Source organism: Pezoporus wallicus, unplaced genomic scaffold, assembly GCF_028554395.1.
Source record: "Pezoporus wallicus isolate ANWC-B61680 ecotype Strahan unplaced genomic scaffold, APGP_CSIRO_Pwel_v1 contig_6274, whole genome shotgun sequence".
NCBI lineage: Eukaryota > Metazoa > Chordata > Aves > Psittaciformes > Psittacidae > Pezoporus > Pezoporus wallicus.
In genome coordinates, this window is record NW_026635738.1 from 1,036,913 (window position 1) to 1,063,634 (window position 26,722).

At 57.4% G+C, this 26,722-nt stretch overlaps 1 protein-coding gene and 1 non-coding gene across 2 annotated transcripts; one reads left to right on the forward strand and one right to left on the reverse strand.

The window, feature by feature from the left end:
• The first annotated feature begins 364 nt into the window (after positions 1-364).
• LOC130593191 (small nucleolar RNA SNORD60) lies at positions 365-459 on the forward strand. The gene has a single exon (XR_008970759.1). It is a non-coding gene; the product is annotated as a small nucleolar RNA SNORD60 (small nucleolar RNA).
• A 3,269-nt stretch (positions 460-3,728) lies between these two features.
• On the reverse strand, positions 3,729-26,722 carry RAB26 (RAB26, member RAS oncogene family). The gene is made up of 9 exons (XM_057398101.1): positions 26,487-26,722; positions 24,191-24,301; positions 7,650-7,691; positions 6,973-7,039; positions 6,616-6,668; positions 4,804-4,869; positions 4,573-4,629; positions 4,076-4,152; positions 3,729-3,929 (listed from the first exon to the last, which is right to left on the reverse strand). Exons 1-9 carry the CDS (start codon positions 26,694-26,696, stop codon positions 3,827-3,829), a joined length of 786 nt encoding a protein of 261 aa, XP_057254084.1. The 5' UTR covers positions 26,697-26,722; the 3' UTR covers positions 3,729-3,826.

Here is a 26,722-nt window from a genome sequence, read left to right on the forward strand (position 1 = left end):
CCCGCACTGATTGGCGCGTTCTCGGTCACTCTATGCTACAACCACTGTTGCTACTGGCTTGGCTCGGCCTCCTCCAGGGACCAATCAGACGGCGGCAGACCACCGCCTCGGGCCACGCTGCGCTGCGCCGCGCTATTGGAGGGAGGAAAGGCGGCCACCAATGAGCGCGGGGAGGGGCGGGACGGCGATCACGCCAGCTGCTTGTGACTGGCAGCGTCCGCGGGTGGACTGACCAATAGCGATGTGGGCAGCTCTATAAAGGCTGCCGCGGAGGAGCCATGTGCTCTTTCGCCGCGTGGAGGTGAGTGCGGGTGGTGACGGTAACGGGGCCGTGGCCGGTAACGGGCCCGCGGCGTGGGGGCCGGGCCGGTGATGATCTCCTCCATGTACCCTTTCTGACACCTCGTCTGAGGGCGGCGGGCGGCCGCGGCCCCTGCTGAGCATGCACGGCTGAGGCCCGGGGGGGGGGCGGCGGGGCCGGGCGGGCGGGCGGGCGGAGCAGCGGCGGGGCCTGTTCTCAGCGCGCTCCCTTCTGTCCGCAGGGAGCCGGCTCGCAGCGCCGAGGACACGAGGGCGGCGGTACCGGGGTTGGAGCGGTGCAGGCGGGGCCCCAACGGGAGCCGCTGCTGCTCCCGTGCTCTGCGTGGGCTGTGAAACACAACGGAGCCGCTGAGGAATCGGGTGCGCTAAAACAAACCCGAGGTCGAGTGAACCCTGCCGCGTGGGGCAGCTTGAGGTAACGGGGGGGGGGGGAGCTGAAGGGGTTTGCAGCGTCACCTCCAGGGCTGGTTGGTGAAACGATGTAAATGTCGGTGCCCTTACCGCTACCGAGCTTTTTTGGTATAGAAGGTGCTCATTGATGTGCTTTACCCAGCCTGAAGTCAGCTTAAGCCCTTGTAACTGTTTCATGCTGTATTGGGCCAATTTTGGAGCTTAAAGGTTTTAATAAAGTTTTTAAAATACTTGGTTTGCTTTTGCTTCTTGTTACTGACGCATCCCTGGTATATAAAACAAAACTGACTTTACGCTCTGTATTAGGGCACCTGGCAGAACTTCTCTGCTCGCTTACCTTAAGGGGAGCCAGAGCATCTTAATACACTTGCTACAGCTCAGCTTAGACCGGAGCCCTTTAATTAGAGTCATAGAATTGTTCATGTTGGAAAAGCCCTTTAAGCTCACCCAGTCCAACCATTCCCAGCACTGCCAAGGCCACCGCTAACCCATGGCACTGAGGCCTCGTCTCCACGCTGTGTGAACACTTGCGGGGACGGTGACTGCAGCCCTGCCCTGGGCAGCCTGTTCCAATGCCTGAGCACCCTCTGGGGCAGGAATTGTTCCTCAGCTCCATCTAAACCTGCCCTGGGGCAGCTTGAGGCCGTTTCCTCTTGTCCCATCCCTTGTTCCTTGGGAGCAGAGCCCAGCCCCTCCTGGCTCCATCCTCCTGTCAGGCACTTGTAGGGAGCGATCCAGTCCCCCCTGAGCCTTCTCTTCTCCAGACTGAACCCCACAGGTCCCTCAGCCGTTCCCCATCACACTTCAGGCCCTGCACCAGCACCTCCGTGTCTTGCAGTGAGCTCAATGCCCTCATCCAGATCATTAATTAAGCCATTAAACAACTGTCCCCAACACCAAGCCCTGGGGAGCACCACTTGTGACCAGCCACTGACTGGGTTTAACTCCATTCTCACCACTTTCCGGGCTCAGCCAGTTTTTTACCCACTGAAGATTATTGCTCATCCAAGCCAGGAGCAGACGGTTTCTCCTGGAGAATGCTGTGGGAAGCAAAGGCTTTACTGAAGTCCAGGTAAGACACCATCCACTGAGCAGCTCACCTTGTGGAAGGTCAGGTTGGTTAGACATCAGTTGTGATGTTCCTGCTGCATCCAGTAAAGGATGGAGATTCCCCTTATCCCTTCTCTTGTTGCTAATGGATTTATAAGAACATTTGGAATGGCAGTAGCCAGGTTAAGACAACACAGAGTACCCCATGCTGGTCACTGAAGGCTCAGGATGTGCTCAGGAATGAGCTGTGTGTGATTCCCCAGTGCAGGCATCTCCATTGGACGATCAGATCCCTTTGTAGCCAGAGGGGTTATTAAAAAACTTTATTAACAGGAATGAAACCAAAGCTGTAACCAGGAGGCAGCAGAACATGGAGTTGTGTGTGCAGCCGAGCGCTCTGCTCAGGGAGCACACCCGGCACTGGATTCCTCATCGCTTGGTGGCAGTAATGGCCCATGGAAAATCAAGCCCCAACCCATGGGATACCAGTCCTGCAGCAGGAACGCTGGGGGATGAGTCTGCCTGAGGGTTCAGGTGTAACCCCTCAGACGGTTGTGATGCGTCTGCTGTAGCAGAGTTAGCTCCCAGCTGGCTTAGTTAAAGCACTCCAAAGGGCAGCATTGACATCTCCCTTGTTTAAATCAGTTTTGAAACTGGTTTTGGTCCCACATTGAAGAAGTGAAGAGCTGACAGCTCCTTCAAGACGGCAAGATAGATGTAAGAGTGTTCTGCCCTGGGAGAAGGCAGGCAGCCTGATGGGAGCATGATGGGTACCGCTGCTTACAGACTCCCTGTAGCTTTGCGTCTGTGCAACCAGGGGCACTGGGGACAGGGATGTGCTGAACAGAATGAGGATGGAGGTGGCTGTGAGATGACTCATGGAATGGTTTGGGTTGAAGGGACCTTAAGGCTCATCCAGTTCCAATCCCCTTGCCACAGGCAGGGACACAACAGATCAGCAGCTTCGTGTAGGAGAGGCTGACGAAGGCCACCCGAGCAGCGAGTGGCTGGGGTTGTGTTGGGGATGGCTGGGTTGTGTTGTTTCACATGGTTCATTTAGGGCAGTGCAGGGAAACGCAATTTGCAAAGAGGAGAACTGCCAAAGGCCGAGCTCTTCCTCTCGGTTCAAATTTGGACTTAGAAGTGCAGCTTTTTGTAAGTAAAAAAAGCCAAAAGCCTGACACAGACCCAAGGGGTGAGGAGCCCATTGAAGGGAGCTGGCGGGAGAGCCTGAAGCCTGTGAAAGCCAGGCCTGCAGCATTGCCCCCAGCTTGCTTCGTTAAAAGAAAGAGCTGTCCCAAGAGGACTTTGAAGATACCAAAGCGTTGTTGCAGTCTAAAAACGCTGTTGCACTCACATGAAGGCATTTAGAACAAGCTGCAATGCACTGGATTTCTTCTCCATTAAAGTACTAGAAACGGCAGAATGAGAGAACCAAAGCCTTTACCTGACAGAGAGACACCCAGGAGATCTCTGTACAACACACAGGGGAGCGGGAGCTTGCTCAGAGCTTACTCAGACAGTGAAGCTCTTCTGCAGGGCAGAGGACAAACCTCCGTTGTGTTTTACATCAGATGGACATAACTACGAAAACAGTGGCCTCCAAAACAGTCTTTCACTGTGTGCCCAGGGCTCTGAACAGCAGAATTCCAGGTGTGCAGGGAAAGAAAAGGGAATTCAGGACCTTTTCCTACCTGGATGTCAGCGGGGAGAAGGTGTTTGCTCCCCACACCATGATTCTTAACTAACGTCAAAGAAGCTCCTGGCTGCTGCTGAAGGGATGGAGACGACCAGGTTTACCCATCCGGGTCCCTTCCCGAGCACCCACCTCCCATCCACACCGGGAATGCCAACGGATGCGACGGGGGCTCGGGAAGCAGCGCCTGCCCCACGGCTCAGCATCCCAGAGCGCCTTTGCTGCGGCTCCCCGTGCTGCGGCGGCGGGCAGGTACAGGCAGGACACACGGACATGCACACACGGCCACAGGGAGAGCGCGGCACACGAACACTTGGCATGAGTCCCTGGACACACGCGCCGGGCGCGTTAGGACCTGCAGCAGCCCGAGCCTCGCACTTCCTTCTTCACGTAGTCGTGGAGCTTGAATTTGGGCTCGTTGGGCAGCTTCAGGGATCTGTGCTTCAGTTCCCTGCGGGAGGAGGGAGCCACGTTAGGTTCGGAGCCGCCTGCTCCAGCGCAGCTGAACTCGACCCACGGCATGGTTTGGGTTGAAGGCACCTTAGAGCTCATCCAGTTCCAACCCCTGCCCCGGTGCCCAGCACAGCCGCCACTTACTTTGCGATGGCTGTGAACGCTAATTCCACATTGAGGCCACTTTTTGCGCTGGTCTCCATAAAGGGCACTCCGTATTCCTGTGGGAAAAGCACAGGGAGGTCAGAAACATCAATGGGGATATTCCTGAGGGTTCCCAGCCTGCACCAAGCCCCGGCCAGCACGGGTTCCTGTCACAGGAGCCAATACCCTGCGCTGGGGCAGGAGCTGTGTGTGTGGGGCAGGAAAAGCTGATCAAGGACCCACAGCTCAGGCATCTCTTACACAGCCTTGAACTGGTTTGAGAGGGCAAAGAAGCTCAAAACGTCAGTGCAGGCTTAGAGGAAGAAGAGGAGAAGGAAGAGGAGGAAGGAGGGGAGGAAGGAGGGGAGCAAAGCATTCCCAGAGGTATTGTGGGCCAGGCTGGTCTCCAGTTAACCAGTTCATGGGGTACATCTGCATACGCGCCCACACGTCCCCATCACAGCACAGAGCCATCACCAGCAGCAGTCCTCATGTACCTTGGCTAATTTTTCTCCATCTTCCCTCTTCACCACTCTGTCCTGGGCTGAATCCACCTGCAAACAGCAGCAGCACAGAGCCACCTGGGGTGCTTTGCAAGGTCCTTGTCCTTCCAAACCATTGTCCCCGTGGACCCTGACACCCCCCTGGGGTCCCTGCAGCACGTCTCCATCACAGGGGCCATCATGGGAGGAAGAGGAGGCTCTGGCAATGCCAGGGGCTGGGCTCACCTTGTTTCCCAGGAGCATGAGCACCACGTCCTGCTGTGCGTATTCATGGATCTCTGTCAGCCAGGCCTGCAGGGACACAGCCAGGGGAGGAGGAGGAGGAGGATGATGGATGTGAAACAGGCAGGAGCTGCAGGCAGGGATTTGGCAGCGCCCTGCCTGAGGAGCTGCCTCTTGCCCTGTGGTTGCAGGACTTAAAGCTCAGCTGGGATGGTCAGATTAACTCTCCTTTGGGAGGATAAGGATAAGGGTTTGCTCCGGGATGTGCCCTGTCCTGCACGTGCTGTCCCTTGTGCCCAATGCACTCATCCCGGCATGGGGCTGACCCTGCCTCCCCAAGCCGTGGGGAGCCTTCCCTGCCCTCAGATCCACGCTAATCCCATCAAACCTGCCCTAATTCCCTGCAATCCCTGACCCTGCGGTGTGTGCAGCGCTGCTGCAGCTCAGGTCCCCGGCTCCCAGCGCCCATGGGTGATGCTCACCCGGCAGCATCCTGCATCAGCACCCAGTGGCCAGGGAAGAGAGGGGGGATCCAGGCTTAGAGCCTAACCCATGCAGATGCAGCCCCTAGTCCCCATCACACACGGGCTGGGCTCAGTGCGCTCGGCTCCATGGATGTGTTGGTCCAAGGGACACGCAGTCCCTCATACCAACACTCTCAGCTCCCTTCTGGCACCTTGCAATAGCCCTGGGTGCCGATTCCTCCCTACCGGGGCTAGGAGTACCCCATGGATGTCCCTCCCGTGTCCCCATGGGGCTGATGCTGCAGATGGGGCCACGTTACCCAGCAGCATCAAACCTCCAAGGGATTTTCTGCCTGGCTGCGGGATCACAGCCTCAGTGCAGACCCCCAGCCCCATTAACCACCAGCACTCACACTCCATTACACCCACTAACAGACACCTCTCCAGGAGCCATCCAGCTCCAATGCCACCACCGCCCACCCCAGCCTGAAGGAAGCATTCCCAACACTGGTGACACGGGAGCAGGATGTGCCCTGTCCCCACCACAGAGCTGTGGGCACAGAGGGGTGGCAGGAATGGGGCTGCCAGCAGAAGGATGCTCCAGAGCAGGGCCAGCTCCAGGCACCCATGGCCAGGGGGGTGCAGGACCCCCAGGACCACAGCTCCACACCTTGGGGTGTCAGTGCCTCACAGCACCTCCTGCACAGGGTGCCTTTGCCAGCTCAGAGCCTGCTCAGCACGCGCTGTACAGCGTGTCCAGGACATGAGCAATCACATCCTGTTGTGATGGTGGGGCCCCAGCAGCCATAAGGAGGGGGGACACCAAAGACCAGGTTTAACAGAGCCTTTGGCCCCAACGCCAGCACCCCTGAAGCACCCAAGGTGGGGGGGGGAATCAGCTCTGTGAGGAGGGGGCAGACTCAAGCAGCACAAGGGACCCCCTCAAAAGCCATTGGGAAAGGCAGGTCTGCAGGGACAAGGAGCATGCAGCAGGATGGGACCCTCTCCTCTGCCTGTGTTTGGCACTAGGGTAGATGGGGCAATGCAGTGCCCAAACCTGACCCACTGGGGCCCAAAGGAGCAGAGGAAGATGAGGGAGCATCTTGCTCAGTAAAGCTGTGACTGCACACAGTGTTCATTTGCTGCTCAACCGAATCCATCACCCCTTTGATGCGCTACTGAAGGGAAACCTCCTCTGCCTGTGCTCCGGTGTCCTCATGGGCAGGCCCCCATGAGACAGGAGCTCAGCACCAACCACAGCCCTTCACACCTCCACCACCATCCCCTGCAGCTCAGACTGACCCACAACCACCCCAGCCCATCGCAGGGGACCCTGGGGGTGCTGCTGTACCTGGATGTTGTCGAATGATGCTTTGTTGGTGACATCGTAGAGCAGGAGCAGGGCTGTGGAGACAGGGACGGTGCATTAGTGCCGGTGCCATAGTGCCAGTGGGGCAGAGCCTATTCTTCACTGGTCCCCAGGGCCCTGCTGCAGGTCATGCCTGGATACATGGTGCTACAGCATCACCGAGTCCCCTGATGTAAAATACACCTTGGGAGCCGTGGGCTCCCGGTGTCTGCACCTCGGCACGCAGAGCCTGCTCCATCCTTGGTGCCTGCTTCCCAGTGACTCCCAACTCCCCTGGCCTGGAATCACAGCTCAGAGGGAGCCACAGAGCTGGGGGGCAGCACCGGGGTCCGTGCTTACCGTGGGCATCCCGGTAATAGGCATGTGTGACGCTGCGGAAGCGCTCCTGCCCCGCTGTGTCCCAGATCTGCAGGGCAGAATGGAGCAGAGGGATCAGTCATAACCCGGTACCACCCCGAGGGACCCTCCTAAACCCAGCCCCAAACCCCCATGGTGCAGCCCCGAGAGCCTCCTTCATCCTTTTGCTCCCCAGGCCAGTAACAAGGAAAACGACAAGTGCGATCGATGCTGCAGCATCACCTCCAGCTCCTCAGTGTGTGGAGATAATGGTGCGTGGCAAAGGGCTCCCAGCATGCTCCTTAATGGGAAAATCCATCGGGCAGATGGATGAGCGGGGACCCACTGATTTAATTCATCAGTTCTTAATGCAGCGATGTGCTTGCAGAAGGCAGGGGGGGGATATCAGCACTAATGGTGTTAACTGAGCTCCGAGCAGAGGGATCAGGGAAACAAGGGGGTCTTGGGGGGGCTGGAGCAGCTCCGGCTGTGGAGGGACATGGAATCTCCTGCACGTCACCAGAGCAGGCTCCTGCCCGTGGGGCAGAGCAGCCAAAGGGGCTCACAAGCCTGGGAGATGCAGCAGTAAGGGATGGACATGGGGATCCTGCTTTTGGGGTGCTCCTCTGCTGAGGGGCTTTGCTCAGCCCCAAACACCCATTGGGACCGCGGGGACGTACCTGCAGCTTCACCTTCACCCCATCCACCGTCAGCACCTTATTCTGAAAGAGAAGAGAAAGGACAGTGAGGGGTGAGCACGTGCAGGACCCCAAGGGGACAGGGGCATCCCAGTGTTTCCCCCCCCAAAACCCCTCTGCTGATCTCCTCTCCCTGCTTTTTAACTCACACCCGTTCATCCCAGCCCCTGTTGGAACCATTCTCACCACGGCCCAGTCCAAGGATCATCCCCTGCACCCGCTGCGAGCTGCTCCTCTTTGGGTACCTCACTGCCCGTGCCTGGTGTGCGGTGAGGGCTGGGATACCTCCAGCAATAGATTACTGAGCACCAGCAGCCCAACTCCATGGCCTCCAGAAGACGGAGCCGAGCACTCCGTATGCAGGCAGCAGCTTAAAAATACCTCCTTTCCCTGCTGTTTGTGCCCGTTTTACTCCCAGCGAGCGCTGGTTTGTCTCCGTGTTGTTTTTTCCTCCCCTTTTTTGCTTGGTTTCAGCAGGAAAGGTGGGAAGGAGGAGGAGGAGGAGAGGGGTTGTGCGGATGGGGAGCCCATCAGTGCTCCTCTGGGCGCTGTCCTGGCTAACAAGGGCAGGGGATGGATCCAGACCACGTCCCAGAGCATCCGGTAGTCCAATGCGCTGCACCACATTCATCAAACACAATCCCAAAGATCCAGTGGTCCCAGGGGAAGGAGCAGGGAAGGGATTGATTTGCCTGCTTAGGTCCACAAGAATCAGCACAATAATCAGTAGGATGGGATGAAAACACAGCCAGAGAATGGTGCACCAGGATGGGGCAGCGTTTGCTGCTGTGGTGATGACTCCAGAGCAGCCATGGGGTGCTCTATCCCCCTACGGGGTGGTCAGGGATGCCCTCATCCCGCTCGGCTCCCTGCCTTTCTCAGCCAGGCTCTGCCACCAGCTCTGGTGCCACCAAGCCCCTCTAGGCAAACAGGAGCACACACCCCCAAAACCACCCCTGTGCATCCCACATCACCCGGCCCCAAGCACTGGCACCTCGGGATGCAGGTACCCAGCATCACCCACCAGGATGATGCCACTGAGGCCTTTCATTGCCGGCTGCTGTAGCCGGGGATGTGGCCATGTCCCCACCATGGCCACGCTCCAAGTGTGCCCGCTCACTGCGAGCAGGATGGAGGGAGGGAGAACATGGCCCTGAGCATGGACCATGGCAGTGGAACATCTGCTGAGCAGCGGAGGAAGCTGAAGCCCCAGCGCTGCACCTCGTGCGTCACCCTCCACTCCAGGAGCTTCATTAGCAGCAAAGCTGGCAGCAGCAGGAGACGCACTAATTACAACTGACTTACATTGTGGAGGAGGCGGAATGCTGAAACCTCATTAGAGGCTGCACGTGGCCCCAGGTGCTGCTGGACCAGGAGGAGGAAGGAAATGGATCCCACAGGGTTTGGGTATGGAGCTGAGCAGCGTTTCAGGGCGACGAGCTGCAGAGATGCTCCTGCAGGCAGGAGACACAGCCAGAGGCATCCAGAGCAGCAGCTCCTGCCTGCATCCCTGCACCATCCCAGCCTGCATCCCTGCTCCATTCCTGTGCCTGAGCGCAGTGCAAAACACCAGTAAGAAGCCGAGGAGAAGGTGGGAAGAGCAGGGGTGGGAAGGGCTGGGGCTGCCTCCAGCAGCACACAATGGCTCCCATCAGTGCCATGCCAACCAGACACCCAAATCTTCCCCCCTACCTCAGTTAATAGACTTCCCAGCTTCCAATTCTCATTACTTTTTAAGGAGCTGCTGCTCGATCCTGTACTCCCAGCCCTTCAAAGGCACGGCTGCGGGGTTGAACTGCTAACAAGCATCCAAAGACAAAAGACGGGTTGTCAATGCACCGAGACTGATGGCAACGAGAGGGGTTGTGTTGCTCAGGGCTTGTTCTTCATCTTGCACAGTTTAACATAACAGAGGTAACAGAGCAGGAAGGGATCCATCCCCACAGCCCTGCTCTTTGCAATGTCAGTCTTTATGTGCCCTTTTTCCTGGGGCATCGGCTGTGCTGCGTCCTTGCAGGGGCTGCAGCGGGATGCCTGGAGTGCCTCTGTTGGAGGGACGTGATGCTCGGGAGTTAAACAACCCTCAGGTCCTTGGATAAATAAAGCTGGAACCTTGCAGATGCAGGGAAAATTAAATTACCAAGTGCAGATGGTCCTCAATTAAGAGCAGCATTAACAACACAGCAGCGGCCCCAGCAGGATCCCGCCCCAGCGACTGGATGAGAGCAGCTATTTGGAGGTGGAAAGGGAAGAGAAGATGCCCACAATGGAGTGAATGTGCATCCTGCGATGGGTGATGCTCCCACCCAAGTCAAGGTGTCCCCAACGCCCCCACTTACCTGGTCCCCAAGGTCCCCAGTGTGCCAGGGAACCACACTGGGAGCGACTGGTACATCCCAGCCCATCCCATTCACTGAGCCCATACCAGCAAAGCAGCAGCATAACCGAGGGTCAGCAACCACACAACATCCCGGCCTCTGCCCGGCTTTTCCACGCATTAACTCATTAATTAAAGCCTTAAAGGTTAAATTGGATACATGGATTAACTCGCTTCACAATTAAGCTGACAATCGGGAAGCTGCTCGCTGGTGCCATTCAGGCTCCAAGCAGTGGAACCCCTTACCCTGACTCCCTGGTACCTCTGATGGGTACTGGCTCCAGTGATTGCTGCCCAGAAGCACCCATCAGAGCATCCCCCCGGGGGTGCTGGGCACGGCTGCAAAGGACACACGGCACTTGGGGACAGGCAAAGGGACCACCCCATGGCCCTGCTCCTCCCCAAGGCATTGGGGTGGTCACCTGGAGATGGGGAGAGAAGAGAAACCCGGGAGCACAGTGGGTGATGGATTGGGGCATCCTTTCTTTTGGGAAGCCAAGAGGAAAACAAGGAGCATGGAGGGCGATAGGACACTGAGGGGATGCTGAGGGACCCCAGCGCCACGCAAGGCAGGACTCGGATCTAAATCCCATGGAGCCTCCTGTGCCGGGAGGAAGGGGATGCAGTGGTGATGGGGCTGTAGCAGACAGACAAATAAACCACCTCCAAAAGCGGCTGCAAAAATAGACTGAGGATCAATGTGGAACCGTGCCCAAAGCAGCAGGACCCGGCATTAACTCTGCTCATTAAAGCCCCCAAGTTTCCCCACACACACACGATGATGCCAGCCCCGGCGGCTCTGCATCCCCTCCAGCCACAGCCGCCTGGCACAGGGATAGCCCAGCCCTTTGCCAAGGTTGGGGTGCAAAGAGACCCCTCCTTTGCTCCCAAAGGTCCCCAGAGTTAAAGCAGCCGAACTGGGTGATCCTGACTGCGTTTGCATTGGGGAAATTGAAACCAAAGCAAACTGGGCCCAAAGAGTGCCCAGGCAGGGGGTGCGGGTGGCTGGGAGGTGGCTCGGGGTATGGGCCATCCGAGCAGGCTGTGGGTGAGGAGCTGGAGCTTTCCCAACCTGCATTATCCGCAGCCCAGGAACAACACGGCACTGGGAGTGCGGCAGCAGCTTGATATGAGCAAAAAGGAGGCAGTATCAGCCCCTGGATCCGTGCTTCTTAAATCCAGGGCTGGTCAGACACAAACAGAAAGTGGGAACAAAGAGTTAAGTTTCATCAGCCCTGAGCAGACACCGGGGCTCTAAGAGCAGCGCTGAGCTCTCATCTTGACTTCACAGCGGCTTTCAAAGCAGGTTACAGCAGGGCTGCTCTGCCCATCGCTGAACCACAGGGCAGCGCATCCAGCAGGGATCTCCATCTCCTCTCTCGATGGAGAGCACATCCAGCCCAACACCTCCAGCTTAGGGATAAACCATCTCAGAAGCACATCCCCTGTGAGACAGGGGAGGGAAGAGCCCAGCTCTGTGCTGGAGCCCGTGGAAAGCCGCTGAGGACAGGGAGAGCAGGCAGGGACACGGGCTGGATGCGGTCCCACTCCATCCATGCTGACCCCTTGCAGGATGCCTCAGGCGCTGGGATGCACCTTTGGTGGTCCCCCTGTGCCACCACCAGCACACTCTGCCCATCCCCTCCTCCTGATCCCATGGACGAGGTTCTTCTCCTCCTCATCCCATGGACCTTCTGCTCTCAGAGGGAACCCAACCACTCACTGCAGGGCAGGTGATTCCCCGGCAGCTCCGTGCATTCCAACCCTGCAGCTAAAACCAGCTACTTCTGCCTCATGTTTTCCCCCCAGGACTCCCACACTCCTGCCTGCTCAGAGCTGCTCCAGAGCCAGGCACCGATCCCGGGTGCCAGGATCCTTTGGGAAGCGCTGACGTGTCAGCACTTGCTGCTCAGCTCAGCAGCAGTCCCCATGGAAAGGCAGCAGCAGCAGCACAGCACCGTGCAGCAGATGAGGCCTCTGATCCCTGTGCCCCCTCCACATGCCCCCATTGAGGGGTCACACACTGTGTCCCCCCCTCTCCTTCATGCCAGGGCACAACCTGCCCCACACTCTGCAGACAACATGGGAGAACCCACAATCTGCCCTATAGAAAACATGGAATCAACCGGGTTGGAAAAGCCCTTTAAGCCCATCCAGTCCCAGCACTGCCAAGGCCACCACTAACCCATGGCACTCATCTCCATCTAAACCTCCCCTGGTGCAGCTTGATGGGCACAAACCCCCCCATATGCCCTGCAGAGCCCCACGGGCAGCACAGCCCCTTCCCTGCACCCCACAGCACCCCAGGCATGTCTGCAGCACCAGGCTTTGTCAGGACCCATGTAAGCTACATTAGAGCACAATCAGCATCTCCCTGGCTGCCAGCCCTGCAGGAGATAAGAGTCAAGGCTCTTGTTAGAGCAGACACACTGAAGAATTAGTGACTTATCGTCTGCCATTCACATCAGGCTGCAGAGAAAAGGGGGTTCTGGCAAGGAGAATCCTGTCTTAGGGACAGATTAGAGCTAAGAGGATCTGGTTAGGATCACACAGTTTAAACTCTGCTTCTCGGCATCGCCTGTGCCCTGCAGCATCCAGCACTGGGTCCATGGCACCCTCCCTCCCAGCCCAGCTGCTCCCAAGGGGATGGTTCCTTAAAGGAGGCAGAGGCAGATGAGGCTATCGATGCTTGTAAACCCAATGGGGCTGCTCGGGCTCATGCCAACAGGAGGAGATGTGGCTGTGTGAGGCTTCAGACATCCCCGCCACATCACAGCAAGCCTGTGCCCCAGTCCCATGGATAACCATGGAAAATGGGCTTTCCACCATGAAAAATCCGTGGGATAGGATGTGCTACAGCAGCCCTGGAGAGCACAGCCACCAAAATGCGATAGTCAGGAGGAAGGCTGCAGCCCATCCCTGCAGCTCCCAGCACAACGTTGGGTACCAGGATCGGATGGAGCCCATGGGATGATGATCCCTGCACCCTCGCCCTGCATTCCTCACCTTCCATCTCTTCTTATTTCCTGCTTTATAACAGATGCTTTAAAACCACCCCTGTTTCTAAAGGAAGCATCCTTGGAGACAAAGGGGCAGAGCTGGCTCCTGCAGATCCTGCCCGCACTGAGGACCAGCAACGTGCTGCTCCACACATCCCTCTTCATTCTCCTCATCAAGGACATGCCACGCTGCAAAGCAGGACAGGAATCTCCACGGAGCATTTATTGCCATACCATTGCTCCTTCACAGCAAACACAATGCCTGCCAATGCACCGGGAAGGAAAAATGGGACATCCGTTGCTGTTATAGAGGGAATTGGTTACTCTGGAGTGGGAGGAATAAAGACGTGCATCACTTTTATGAACTTAAAGGTCTTTTCCAACTTAAATGACTTCAAGTTCAATGTCAAAGGAGCCAGTCCTTGTGTCGGAAGTGCAGCTGGACCCAGCGCTCCCATCATAGCAGCCGGAGCCATGGGGTGATCCAGGGAGCCCCAGGCCCATCCCTTCTCTGGGAAGCCCCCAAGCAAGCAGTTAGGAATCACTACCTTTGTGTTATGCTTCATCCAAACCTTTTCCATTCGGCCTATCCCAGTCTGAAGGCTGTTTATAACTTGGCTTTGGAGCCGCAGAACCAGGTTTTGGTATGATCCTGGCTATAAAGCACAGCTTTCCTGGAGGCAGTGGGGTCACTGCTCCTGAGGATGGCCCTGGAGCTCTGCCCACCCAGACTCCCTGGTGCAGCACAGTGCCTGCAACCAGCTATATCCCTGCACTGCCCCTTCATGTGGCAGGGCTGGCACTTACCGGGATGGAAACCTGCCCAAAGTTTCGGAGGAGACTTTGCAACCCAGTTAAAAGAAGCAAACCTCAGGTCTGAACACATCAGCGCCAACAGCCCAGCAGCAAACCTCCGGCACTAACACAGCACCTTCTGCAGACACCCTTGCAAACAGCGCTGTTAAACAGCACTTCTCGACCCTAAAAATAAAAGCAATAATCCCCAGAGACCTGGCAAGGGGATCTGTAGCTTTGTATCACTCACACACACACACACACACACACAAACACATCCTTCACCTGCAGCTCTCCCTGTGCCATAAACCCAAATCCTTCATAGGATCCAAGGAGAAGAGAGCGGCTGAACAACCAGCATGGGCTTGTCCCAAGGCTGCACAAGTCCAGGAAGACGCTGGGAATGGCACAGGCCAGGTCTGCAATGCTCAGAGCTGTGATGCTCCCTGATGCCAGCCTGTTTCTGCAGTGCTGCAGCAGCTCCCATGCATGGTGCAGTGGCAGCAGTGGCAGTGATGGCTGAAGCATGGTGAGTCTTGGCTTCCTCCCCAGGGCCAGGACCCTCCTTAGCCCTGTGGTTGCTTCCCAGGATCCATATGGGGTTGTCCAAGGTTTCATCTCCTCCTCACTCACCACAATGGCTCTGCTTTGCCATGGGTGGCAATACCACCACCCCGTGCTCCTGCCCATTGGATGCACTGACCCTCCTGCACCAGCACACTCACACCAGCATGGGATGTGTCCTGGAAGATGGGGAGGTGCTTCCACACCAAACCCCCCCATCAGTCAAACAAGTTTGGCCCAACCAAAGCCATCATTCGCCCTCCTGGTGCCAAGTGAGTCAGTGCCGGGCACCGGGAGGCAATGAGGGGCAGCACCAGGCTCATCCCACGGAGCATCAATCACGTCCCTGGCAGCACCCTATGGCACCACCAGTGCTCCCAGCAGCTCGGCCTCACGTGTGCATCATTCAGGAGGGAAAAGCACATCTGCCAGGCACAGAGGCATGCTCGGGAACAGGGCTATTTTCGGCATTGTCAAGCACTTCTCGCATTAATTCATGCACATTCATAAGAGCAGCACACTGATGGGTTTAAGGAAGCTGGGGTTGAACTCGGTCCCACCTGCCAAGCACCAGCCCCGCAGGGAGCCGCTCGCCAAGCTCTAGTGCACAGGGGGACAGTGCATATCCCATTGCGGCAGGACCAGCTCTCCACACGGGATGCTCGTCCCCCACAGCAGGTGATGCTCCAGTGCTACCAAGAGGGCACATTTTGGGCGTTTTCATCCCTGCAGCTCTCTGCTGGGATGCACCACTGCAGGGATGCTCCATGGCAATACACCACAGGGATGCCCCACTGAGATGACCCAGAGCCATCCCTTCTCCTGAGCAGTGCAGCGGGATTCACCAGGAAGCAAATCCCAGCCCTGCTCTGCTCCCATCACATCAGCCACATTTCCCCAGGGCACATCAGCAAACCAGGGCAGGTCTAGGGAAGGAGCTGGGGAGGGGGCTGCTGGCCCCATGGCTGGGCTCCCTGGGCAGGAGCAGAGCCCGTGGGGCTCAGGACCCAGCACCATTCAAGCTGCACAGGGCTGGCTCCAGACCACGTGTGCTGCAGCACCAAGGGGACAAAGAAAATCCCACGCATCCGAAACCTGGGATGCGCGAGCACGCAGGAGCGCTTTTCCTTTGGAAAGCTCTGACTCATGGGAGCCCGAGGATGCAACACAGCAGAGTAACGGCTTGGGATGCTTCACATCCCTGATGCTGCTCCTTCCATCCACCAGGACCACACAGGACCCCTATGGAAACACCCAAGACCTTATGGTCACAGCAGAACATAACCCAACGATGCTGGCTGCCCGGGGCAGCGTGCCATGGACCGTGCACCACCAGGGCTCTGCCCGGCCTGCAGGACCAGCACTGCCGGGCCGTGCCATGGGGCCGTGCTGGGCACAGCCGGCTCAGATCCCGGATCCGGGAAAGCCGCATCCCGAGGCTGGCGCTGCTCCGGGCTGTGTGGGCCGGGCAGTGCCGCTGCCAAAGCCTGCGCTGGGCTCTCAAAGCTGACACCAGGAGGAGCAGCAATCCCGGTGCTTCCAGGCGAGGCCATGGATGGGTGCAAGGAGGGGAAAGGGCTCAGGAAATGACCCTGGAAACAGGGCTGCTTCCCTGCAGCTCCCGAGAGCCCGGTGTGCTTAGCACCGAGCGGGGAAGTGCACGTTAAAGCCTAAATGCAGTGGGAAGGGGTCCCTGCACCGCCTGGGACACTGAATCCCAGTTGCAAGACGCTCATCCAGGGACCAGCCCCCTTCAACAAGCTGGTCCCTGGGGTCTTTGCTACGAGCCCCCCAGCAACAAACTGGGCTGAATCATTCCCCCTGCCACGCAGTTGTGTTTTAATTAGTCACTGGCTCAGAGGAAGCAGCAAGGGATGGAGGGGCTGGCAGGGAATGGTGGGAGCAAATCCCAGCAATCCAGGGCAAATTCAGCATCACTGTCCAATGGAAGGCAAGGGCTTTGCTTCCGGGGGGGGGGGGGGGCTGGATGCTTCCAACAGCCTCCTGCTCCTCTGGGGGGAGAGAATACAAACAGGGATTTGTTTCAAGGTTGGGAGCAAAGGGATAACGCCAGCGGCTCACCTCGGCATCAGGAGCCTGTTTCAGCCCAGCCTCATTATCCATATGGAGCAGCAGCTCCCGGCACACATCCCACCCACCGCAGGTGCCCATCGCCAGCATCCGCGCTAATGCCATAATCCGGCTCCGGGGGGTGGCCGCGCCGTTGCCGTGGCGACACTGCACCAGCCAAGCTGGAAAAGGCAAAGCCGCCATTTCCCTGGTGTGACACCAGGGCCGGGAATGTCACAGCTCGGCGGGGGGGGACGGGGACATGTCCTGGGACACCAGCAGAGGAGGTCCCGCCTCGGCTCCATGGCTGCCATCGGCTGCAGTGATGCGGCAGGGACCGGCTCCCACCACTGCCCTTCCTTCAATGGACTAAATAGAGATAACCCACCCGAAATGAAGCCCAACCTGCCCAGATGCTCACGACAGGACCAGCTGCATCCTCACATGGGCTTACACCCCCTATTAGACAACCTTTCCTTTCCTGCCTGCAGGCAGCACTGACCCCAGACCCACCATGTTTGTCACAACCGCATCTTCCCCAACCTGAAGCATCCCCAATGCACCCCGATGCTTCTCCTCCACCTGGGACAGACACGGATCAGGGCAACAAGCATCGCTGTATAAAGCCGAAGGGCCACATGCTCCAACACGAGTTATGAGCAGGGAGAAGTCTTTTTTTCCAGTGCAGGCCTAAAGATGAAATATTTGTTGTTGCTTTTGAGAGGTTCTTCAATCCTTCAAGGCAGTGACTCGGTGCTCAGCCAGGATTAGGAATGCTTTATGCCCCTGTTAAACAAACAAAGCCGGACCAGTCGCACTGCTCCAACTGGAGATCCTTGCCAGGGAGCAGGGCAGCTCCATCACCCTTGGATGGAGGCAGCAGCAGCACGGGTACAGCAGCACCATGGCTCTGCTCCACTGCAGGCTGGACCAGGAGCAGCAGCGCAGCCCAGCAAGGAGAGCATCACCCCTGCACAGTGCTGAGCCCATCCCATGCTCCAAGGCAGGGATGTCCCCATGGTACCACCACTGTTGCCTCATACAGGAATTCCATAGCTCTCTGTGCTTTCCCAACCCTCTTCCTCGAGGCAGCAGCCCCCCCTTGCTCACTGCATCCTTCAGTCACCAACAACACATTCTGCTTCCAAAGGCTCTGCAGGTAATCAAGCCCTGGATCCCTGGGCTCCTCACTGCCATAGGAACAGTGTGTCCCCATCACCAGCCAAGGACAAGTGGATAACTGCTCAGACACACCACGCTGCAGCCCCATCCACCGGAAACACAGCTCCTATCCACTTGGATGGGATTGGTTTCCCTGTTTTTTCCTCCTCTCAAAGGGATGCTCTTCCACCAGCACTCTCTGTTCCAGGCTTTGAACAGCCGATTGCTGTCATTCTGCTTTGCCACGCTGATGCTCCATCCTCCCAGAGCCCAACAAAAGGGACCACATGAGACCAACCTGACCCCATCCCCACCCTCTGCAGACACAAGGAGGAAAGTGGATCCTGGGGAAGAGGATGAAGGTGCTGGTGTTTCAGGATGATGCCCTTGCCAAGGGCTGAGCCAGGTGAGAGCCATGGGACCATGGTGCCCCCAAATGCCTGTCAATGAGGGGCAGAGCACCCCAAAGCCTGCCCATCCCCATAAACCCCTCTGCTTTCAAAGAAAGCCCAGTTCTGCACAGCTGAATTCAATCTTTATCACAAAGATGAACGTGAAATTAAGCCAAATGTATTCCATTAAATAGTCAAAGCATTTAGACTGACTGTAGACCCATTTAAATGTTTTATTGGCTATAAAACGCTCCCTCCCAGGCCCTGACACCATGAGCGGACCCAGCATCACACAGCAGCTCATGCTCCAGCACCTAAATGCGCCAATTCCTGACCTGCCACCGCCCAGAGAGGCACAGACAGAACCCATCTGTGTGCCCACAGCCTTCCTCCTCGCCCTGCTCCTCCATGGGGAGCCTGATAAGCTGGAGTGAAGCAGGGCATGGATCCGCACCCCTGGAGATGGGGAAGTGCCTCAGAGTGGGCAGAGCGGTCCCATGGTGACGGGTGATGCAGGGAAGATGCTCACAAGCAGATCCATCACCCTGCACCAAAACCCAGCTCCCCACAGGGCAAAAACTCCTCTGGTTTTCCAAGGCACACCCCTTCCAATGCTGCTGCAGGGGAACACCCCGAGCTATTGACACCTTTCATTCCAACCACCCCAGACCTGGACAGACCCATGGGGATGCGAGCTGCCAGCGTGCACTGGGAAGCCTGGGAGACACCAGCACCATTCCCAGAGCATCTCCCACGAAACCCCCATTCCCAGCGCTCTCACTATCAGCTGAAATGCAAGATTTCACACCCGGATCAAACACGATCTATTCCCGGGGGTATTTCCCAGGCACCAAAGGGATGGGAGAGCTCCCGGCGTTCCGAGAGCAGAGAAGGCGCTTTCACACCCTGCAAACTGGTTAAGAGCTTTCTTAACCGGGCTCTTTGTCGTGATGCCGCTCAGTTAAAGAGCGGCTCAAGCACTCCTCCGCTTGAAGACACCCATCCCGTTCCCTGCTGCTTTCCCCAAGGCAGGAACGGAGCCGGTTGTCCACGGGGACCCCGCCGGCACGGGGGTGCTTGTGATGTGCTGCCGTGCTGCAGCCCTGGAGCACATGGAGGGGGGTGAGGAGGAGCAGGAGCCACAGGACCATGAATAAAACACCAGGCGCCACGGGCGCCGCTCGCAGCATCTCTTGGCAACTGAGCCCCTGCATGCAAATGGCAGGAGAGCGGCAGCTCGCAGCGAAGCAGGGCTCCGCTTCCCAGGAAAACTGGCTCTTTGCTCCCTGGAGAGCCCGTCCCGGGAGCGGCAATAGGGACCGGCAGCAGCCACGGAAAGGCTGATGGCCAATAGCCACACATGGCATAAACCGATGGAACCAAGGCTTCTTGCGGCCAGCAAGGCTCCTGCCCTCACTGCGCGAGAGCTCCAGGACCTGCCTGAGTTGCTGCCAGATTCGGGCAGCTCCTCATCCTCATGGCATCGGTGCCAGCATCTCGCCTGCAAACCAGGGAGAAGAGTTGGAAAGCGTCACAGGAAAGCTCCTCCGGGTGGATCCAGCCCAGTTTTCCTCACAGTGAGAAACACCAAAGTAGGAAATCAGCTGCTGGCTCCTATTAAGATTCAGCTGGAGCAGTTGGAGATGCAGAATGAGCCCGTTTCAGGCACATTGCTGCTGGAAACACATACCCAAGGCTGGGGCACAAGCATCCCCCTGCCATGCTCAGGGCTCCTGTCCCAGCCTGGTCACATCCATTGGTACAGCAAACCCCTGGCAGGGACCAGCCTAAACCCATCCAAGTGCTGCAGCCCCTCACACAACCCCACACAACGACCATGAAACATGGCAAAGACTGAGAATAGAGACACCAAACGCTCTGCTCGATGCCAAGACCCCCTTCCCTCGAATGTTCCGGGATAATTTTCCATAAAGACACACTGGAATTAAACCCCTTCAGTTCCTTTCTTCTGGCCTCAGCAAATCCCCTCCCACTTCTTTCCAGATTGATCCATCAGAAAATTAGCCCTGCTAATGCTCCATGCCAACCGCTGAGATAAAAGCCAGCCCTTGGCTTTCAGGCAGCTCCAGGTTGCACCAACCCTTCCAAGGGAGGTACCAGGGCAAAGGCTGCACTGGAGCATTACAGGGATGGAGACCCAGGACGTGCTGGATCCAGTGGTGGTTTGCACACTGGGATTGAAGCTTCCCATCTCTCATGCTGAGTTTAGCAGCTGCTGTTGTGCTGATGGAAGGTGCACACACACACGCTATAGAAAACAAACAGAGATGCAACAAACCTCTTATGCAAAGCCCTATATTATACCCTGCTGATTCCACCCCCGGAGCAGCACAGGGCTCGCTGTAATCAAGAGTCCTCAAAGCTCAGGGTCACAAGTGACAGCTTCAATTCACAGCAGCAAGGGGGATGAACTGAGGCACAGCCAAGGCTGGAGCAGAGCGGGGCAGGGTCCTGCAGGGTAACAACCAGCACAAACCCGTGCTGGGGCAAAGCACGGCTTCAGAGGGAACGTTCCCTGTGCCCAGCTGTGTGCTTGGGAAGGGCAAAGCGGTGCTGGAGCTGCTTCCCTCCTCCTCCCGCACCACTTAAGCTTTGCACCACGGGGACGTTGGTTTGCTCCTTCCCCTTGGGGCCGCAAGAGCAGCGATACCACAGCACACCTTGGAGAGCACAAAGACATGTTCTTTCCCTGCTCTGAACTCCGCCAGCAAAGCGCTTCCCGATGGATTCATCCCCCTGACTAACACAGAAACCATCTCCCTGCTGATGCAGAGCAGCTCATTAGCACCTTCCCAGGGAGAAAAACCTCATCTTTCTCTTTTCCCCTTTATGTTCTCCTCTTTTCAGGCCCCATCAGTACCAATGTCTTGACTCTGCTGACCCAGCACAGCTGGGGATGGAGCACGGGGCTGTGACCACCAGCCGCAGAGCCCATCACCAGCGAGGCTCACGCGGCACTTTGGCGAGCCTCCTCTCGTGTTAGCTCGCTGTTGTGACAAGGCAGAGGCACTGTTGGCTGCACAGCTTCGATTCCTGACGAGGTTTCTGCAGCATTCCCAGAATTACAGCGAAAAGCGGCTCCTTCGGCAGCACCAGCATGGGATTCACACCCCTGAGCGATAAACCTGCTCTTTTCCAGGAGACTCTGCTCCTTGAAATCCCACCATATGGAGCTGGGAAAGCACGCAGGGTCTCCCGAGACCCCCCAGCCATGGGGAAGAGGAGGAGGAGGAAGAGGAAGAGCTCATACCATGGCTCAGCACAGCCACACCACAGCTCATGGGAAGCCCTTTGTTACCCAGCAATGGCTGGAAGCCCCAAAAGCAATGCCTGTGACTGAGATGCTCAAGGCAGGGTGTTGTTTCCTCCCCTAAGAGGGTTTCCACTCTGTAGGATGCAGCTCCACAGCTCAGACAGGAGTTTCTGTTGCTCCAAGCAAGCCCCTGCAGGAGGTACCCATAGAGTGGGACTCCATAAACCCAACTTCCAAAGGAAGGAAACCAAAGGACTCAGCACCTCCAAAGCTGGAAGCCAGCAGGTACCATTTGGATGCATTCTCTAATCCTACAATCACCGCTATTTCCCCAGGATCAGCAGTTTATTTTCTAGATATAATTACATAAGCATCCTGCTTTGTTTAACAGATGATGATAAACAAACACAAGAGGTTCTCCCTAAAGGAAAACAGTAGGAGGGAAAAGCCTGGTGGGCCGCTAGGATTTGTAATGGCAGACTGAAGCAGCCTGCTCTAGTGGAAGGTGTCCCTGCGCGTGGCAGGGGTTGGAACTGGATGAGCTTTAAGGTCCCTTCCAACCCAAACCAGTTTGGGATTCTATGATTCATTTTGAGTGTATTTCTGCTCATTTACACACCCTCATGCCTACATTACCCATTACCCACAGCTTTGCATTTATCTGGTGGTTTGACACCCTTGCAAACAAGCGGCTGACGCTCCAGCCCACTGGGACCAGTGGATGGACTGGGAGAGAAGGCAGAGAGCAGCTGGGTGGGCACAAGGGCTGCTCCCCAGCACGCTCCATCCCACCCCAGAGACCAGCGGCATCAAGAGGAGTGAAGAGTCCCCAGAATAATGTGCGGAGCTGACAGCTCCATCCCTATGGCTTCCCAGGGTCGCAGCAGCTCCCAGTTCAACAAGGCTGTGCATGCACAGGAGCACAGCTCAGCCTTGAGGAGGTCCCCTTGGTCTCTGCCAGGACTCAGTGACCACCACAAACCCCACCAAAACCCCCAATACACCAAACCCCCACCTTTGCTCAGCACCTTACGCCGCTCCAAGGCGGCGGAACCCCGCGGCTGCCTTCACCCGCAGCCGCAAACAGGCGCGCTCGCTGCAGCCAGGGAAGCGGCTGCCAAATCCCGGGATCACAGCGGGAAGGAGCTGCGATGTGACAGCTCGGCTGTTAGATAGACACGCAGCAAAGCCAAAATGCGCTCTCGCAGCAGAAGCCTCCAGCGCTCCCACCCAAGAGCTTCATCTGCATCGTGATGCGAATGGTGAGAGGGGCTCAGTTACAGGGCACCTGCGAGTAGGGTTATCCTAATGGAGACAGAGCTGGGGGATCAAAAACTACTTCCAGGTCCTGTCCCCCCCCCAGATTTTAAGCACCTTTTAAAGCTGATAATAACAAGTTCAGGGCACACACACGATCTTCTCACTGCATAATATGCCCATTTCAGACCGATGTAGCTCCAGCAGCTCTATTACAGCAGTAAATTAACCCTAATTTGATTGCTCCTCAGTAGCAGTGGTTTGCTCTAATCAATAAGTCACAGGACCGTGCGACTGCCCTCGGTATCAATCCCTGCAAGGAGTAATAGAACGCTTTTCATTGTAAGAACACCTGAAACATCGTGTAATTACCTCTGTATAGGACGATGGGCTCCAATTCACCAGTCCCACCGCACTCTGCACCAAGAGCCTGTTTGCAGGAAGGACCAGCCTTTCCTAAAGGCTTTTAGAGCTATCCCCCACCTCTTCCACTTGTCACTGTACCAGCAAGTTATTATTCACACCCCAGTGAAACAGCAGGTTACAAGAGACACTCATCTTCCGTAATCCTCCAGGAAAGGGGAAGATGCGAGATGCTGCTGAGGAAAGGCGGCTGGGAAGATGCAACACCGGTGTGTGGCATCACCACCCGCTCTTCACTGCACCCACCCATCGCCACTGCAGCACCGAAACGGAGCCAAAAAGCATAGAGAGACAGAGACCGTGCCCTGAGATGAGGGCAGGGACAGCACAGACACTGGGCATATACTGGTCCTGAGGGTGCATTTGGGGGGAAGCAGATGGTTATGGAACTATGAGGACCTGGAGTACTGATCCTGGGGCCAGCAACCCAAACTGGCAGCAAATGCTCCCTTGATTGCCCTTCACAGCCACCATAAGGTTTCTTTGATGCCACCTCTATAAAGTCACTGCCCCCATTGCTCTGCTGTCCCATGGGGGTGCTGGAGCACAGCATCCCTGAGCATCCATCACCAGCCCCAGCTCAGGAAATACAGTCAAGAGAAGGCTTTGAGAGCCCCATTGGCAATAGATATTCCCACCTGGCAAAGGATGCTCTGCACACACCAGGGCATGGCAGGACATGATTCGTGTCCCCTTCTGCCCCCATTCCTCCCATCATCCCCTCCATCCAGCAGCACCGATGCACTGCTGTTATATTCTGAGAGCTCAGAGACCCCCTGGCACAGCACATCCCTGCCATGCTGGAGGGAGCAGGAGCCACCCCAGCACCACATCCCCATGCTGGAACCCCAGAGCTGTGCTCGGGAGGCATTTCCAGGGGATTCTGGTTTACGCCAGGTTTGTTTCGTGTTTATTTGTTGGTGCTTTGGAAAAGCAAACCTTAAACCCACTGAAACTGACTGACTGAAACAGAAACGCTTTCACTGGGCAGCTGCTCAGGCCTCAGCAGTTGCTCTTACACAAAGCATCCCCAGGACACAGAGCAGATGCTCCCGCATCCTCAGGCAAAGCACCAGTGAAGCAGTGCCATCAGATGGTGCCCAGCCGGAGCTGACACCCATCGGGATGATGAGGTTCGAGTCCTTGGAGCAACGTTTTGTTATTCATGATCAGACCCCAGCCGGGGGGCAAGGAGCCCCCCGAGCACTTACCCTGAAGTCGATTCCAACCGTGGAAATGAAGCTGCCGGCCAGGAAAGCACCGTCCTTGAAGCGCACCAGCAAGCAGGTCTTGCCGACCCCCGAGTCGCCCACCAGCATCACCTGCATGGAGGGACAGGGTGTGAGAGACTGGGTTTGGGAAGGACACCCCCCCGTGGCTGTTACCCGACTCCATCCCAGAAAACCCCGTACCGGGAGCTGGCAGCAGATCCCGTATTCTTGAGGGGGGAAAAGCACATCCAAGAGAGAACTCCTTGGACCCAGGGGAGGGTGGGGAGAGAAGGGGGGACCCACAGTGGGATTATGATGTATTTTTTTATATTATATAAATACATTATTACTAATAATATTTATCATTATATATTGCCCACCCTGCACCATGTGTGTCCCTGAGCACTGGCCAAACTCAAGACACTTTCCCCCACCCAATACTTAACAGATCCCCATGGGGGCACAAACACCCCTTGAAACCCACAGGTGCTGTCTGGGCAAGGCAAGCTGAGACCCCCTGGGGGTTGTGGGCCCCGCACTGTCCCAGGGCACCCACAAAACACCCCACACATGTGGGGCTCCCGGTGCCGCCTGCCTCAGTTTCCCTGCTCCGCAGCAGCCCCAGGGTGCAAACAGGGCAGGCACCCACCCTGCGGCAAAGAAACCACAGCAGAGCGGAGGCTGCTCCCAAACACAGCTCCCCAAAGCCTCTGCTCCTCGTGAGCCCTCCTGACATCCATGGGCCACCAACCCCGTTCCCATTGGCAGGATCACAGCTCCCCACCACCCTGAAATCCGGATCCATGCCCCTGAGCTCTATTAGGGGCTCCTGCACCCGCAGTGACTTCCATAGCTTCACCCTCTCTCCCCAAAGCGCTGCGGTTGCTTTCTAGAAGCCATTAGCCCGTGACTGGATTGCAATGGTTTGGAGGCAGGTGCTGCCCTGGGTCATGCTGAACCCACACGGGAGCCACCAGGAGTGGCAAATGCCACCAGCACCACGCTGCAGCCCAGCCTCTGAGAGGTGGCACTGCTGGAACTTGGTTTGGGGCAGTGGGATGCAGCTGTGGTGCTCCAGCACCCAGTGTCCCAGCACCCAGTGTCCCAGCAGAGCTGCACACCAACCCCTGGCGCAACAGGGGCAGGAGAGCCAAGGGCAGGGGGGAAACCGTCATTTTTAGTGCAAAAAACCCTTTTCTGGAGCAGGGTGACCCTGCAAAGCCACCGCTCCCTGCCCAGCACCATTAACACCTCACCCAGGGCACACCGCAGCACCGGGGGCCCGGCTCATGGCAAGGGATCAACGGTCAGGATCCAGCCCTATTCTGGAACTGATGTTTGGTCACTGCCCTGGCAGAGCTTCGGAACCTCCAGAGAAGGATAGGGGAAGGAGAGAGTTTCATAGCCCAGGTTTTGCTGAATACAAACCCATTTCTCTCTACCGCTAAGACCGTTAGCAGGGGATTTGGCTACCCGGTGCATCTGGGCTTATCCAGCACCTCGTTCAGCTCATCCCTGTGCCATGGGGACAATTCCGAGGGAAAGCCCCATCGTGGGCAGGGAGAAGCACGCTCCCGGGGCCAAGGACCAGCATGTACACGGAGCTGGCTCCATTTTAGGGAAGCTGTTGAACGTTACTGCAGCTGTATCAGGACCAACCGCCTCCCACAGCTACCGAATCCACTTCTTGGACCTCACGTCCCAAATCTCAACACCATGATGGCCACACCGAGCGCCACCAGCACCGAGCTCCCCAGTGCAGCATGCTAAGGCTGGTCTTGCCATGGCAAACAGCATCTCCTCCAAGCCTAATAATCCGCAGCCTCAGAAGCGCTAAGGCAGCTCCAGGCTGGGAGCACGATGGAGGGGGGTGCAAGCACATTTCATCTGTGACTCGCTCGCCAGGCTCTGAAGCAGCAAGAAGCCATCCGAGCCCTTAAATAAAGCCCAAGCTGGAGCCGTTTCAACCGCAACCGGCGCGGATCCGACGCGACCCAGGGCGCACCGCCACCCGCTCCACAACCGCATTTTGACGTTGTTACGGAGGAAGCAGGCGGTTGCGATAACCCAGCGCAGCGGAACGCCTTCGGTCAGCGGCACTTGCTAAAGTTCCGCAGGAGCCGAGGGCTCCGCCGGTGCAGCCGCGCCCGGCCCCAGCGGGCCAGGAGGCACGGGATGCCGGGCTGGGATGGAGGATCAAGGGATGGAGGATGCAGGGACGGACGGATGCAGGGATGCCCGCCCGGTCCCGCGAACTTCTCCGTTGGCCGCCCCCGTGCCCGCCCCATCCCCGCACCTTGAACGCGAGGTCGTAGAACTCTCCGCTGCTGCTGAGCGAGGGCCGCCCGGCCGCCGCCGCGCCGCCGTTGCGGGGCAGGTCGGGGGCCGGCGCGGAGCCCCTCGGGGCGGCGGCGCGGCCGTGGCCATGGCCCTGCTGTGCGGGGGGCAGCGCTGCGGAGGGCGCGGCGCCGCTGCCCTTGCTCCGAGCCGCTTTCTTCCGCGACATCCCGGGGCCGCGGCTCCGCGCCGGCC

What these genes read in the sequence shown, in the direction of transcription:
- RAB26 (XM_057398101.1), bottom strand. Translation starts at nt 26,696, where the DNA reads ATGTCGCGGAAGAAAGCGGCTCGGAGCAAGGGCAGCGGCGCCGCGCCC. An exon ending in CTATTACCGGGATGCCCACG is followed by an intron (nt 6,669 to 6,972) that starts GTAAGCACGGAC and finishes CTGTCTCCACAG; the next exon opens with CCCTGCTCCTGCTCTACGAT. An exon ending in ATGGAGAAAAATTAGCCAAG is followed by an intron (nt 4,153 to 4,572) that starts GTACATGAGGAC and finishes CTTTTCCCACAG; the next exon opens with GAATACGGAGTGCCCTTTAT.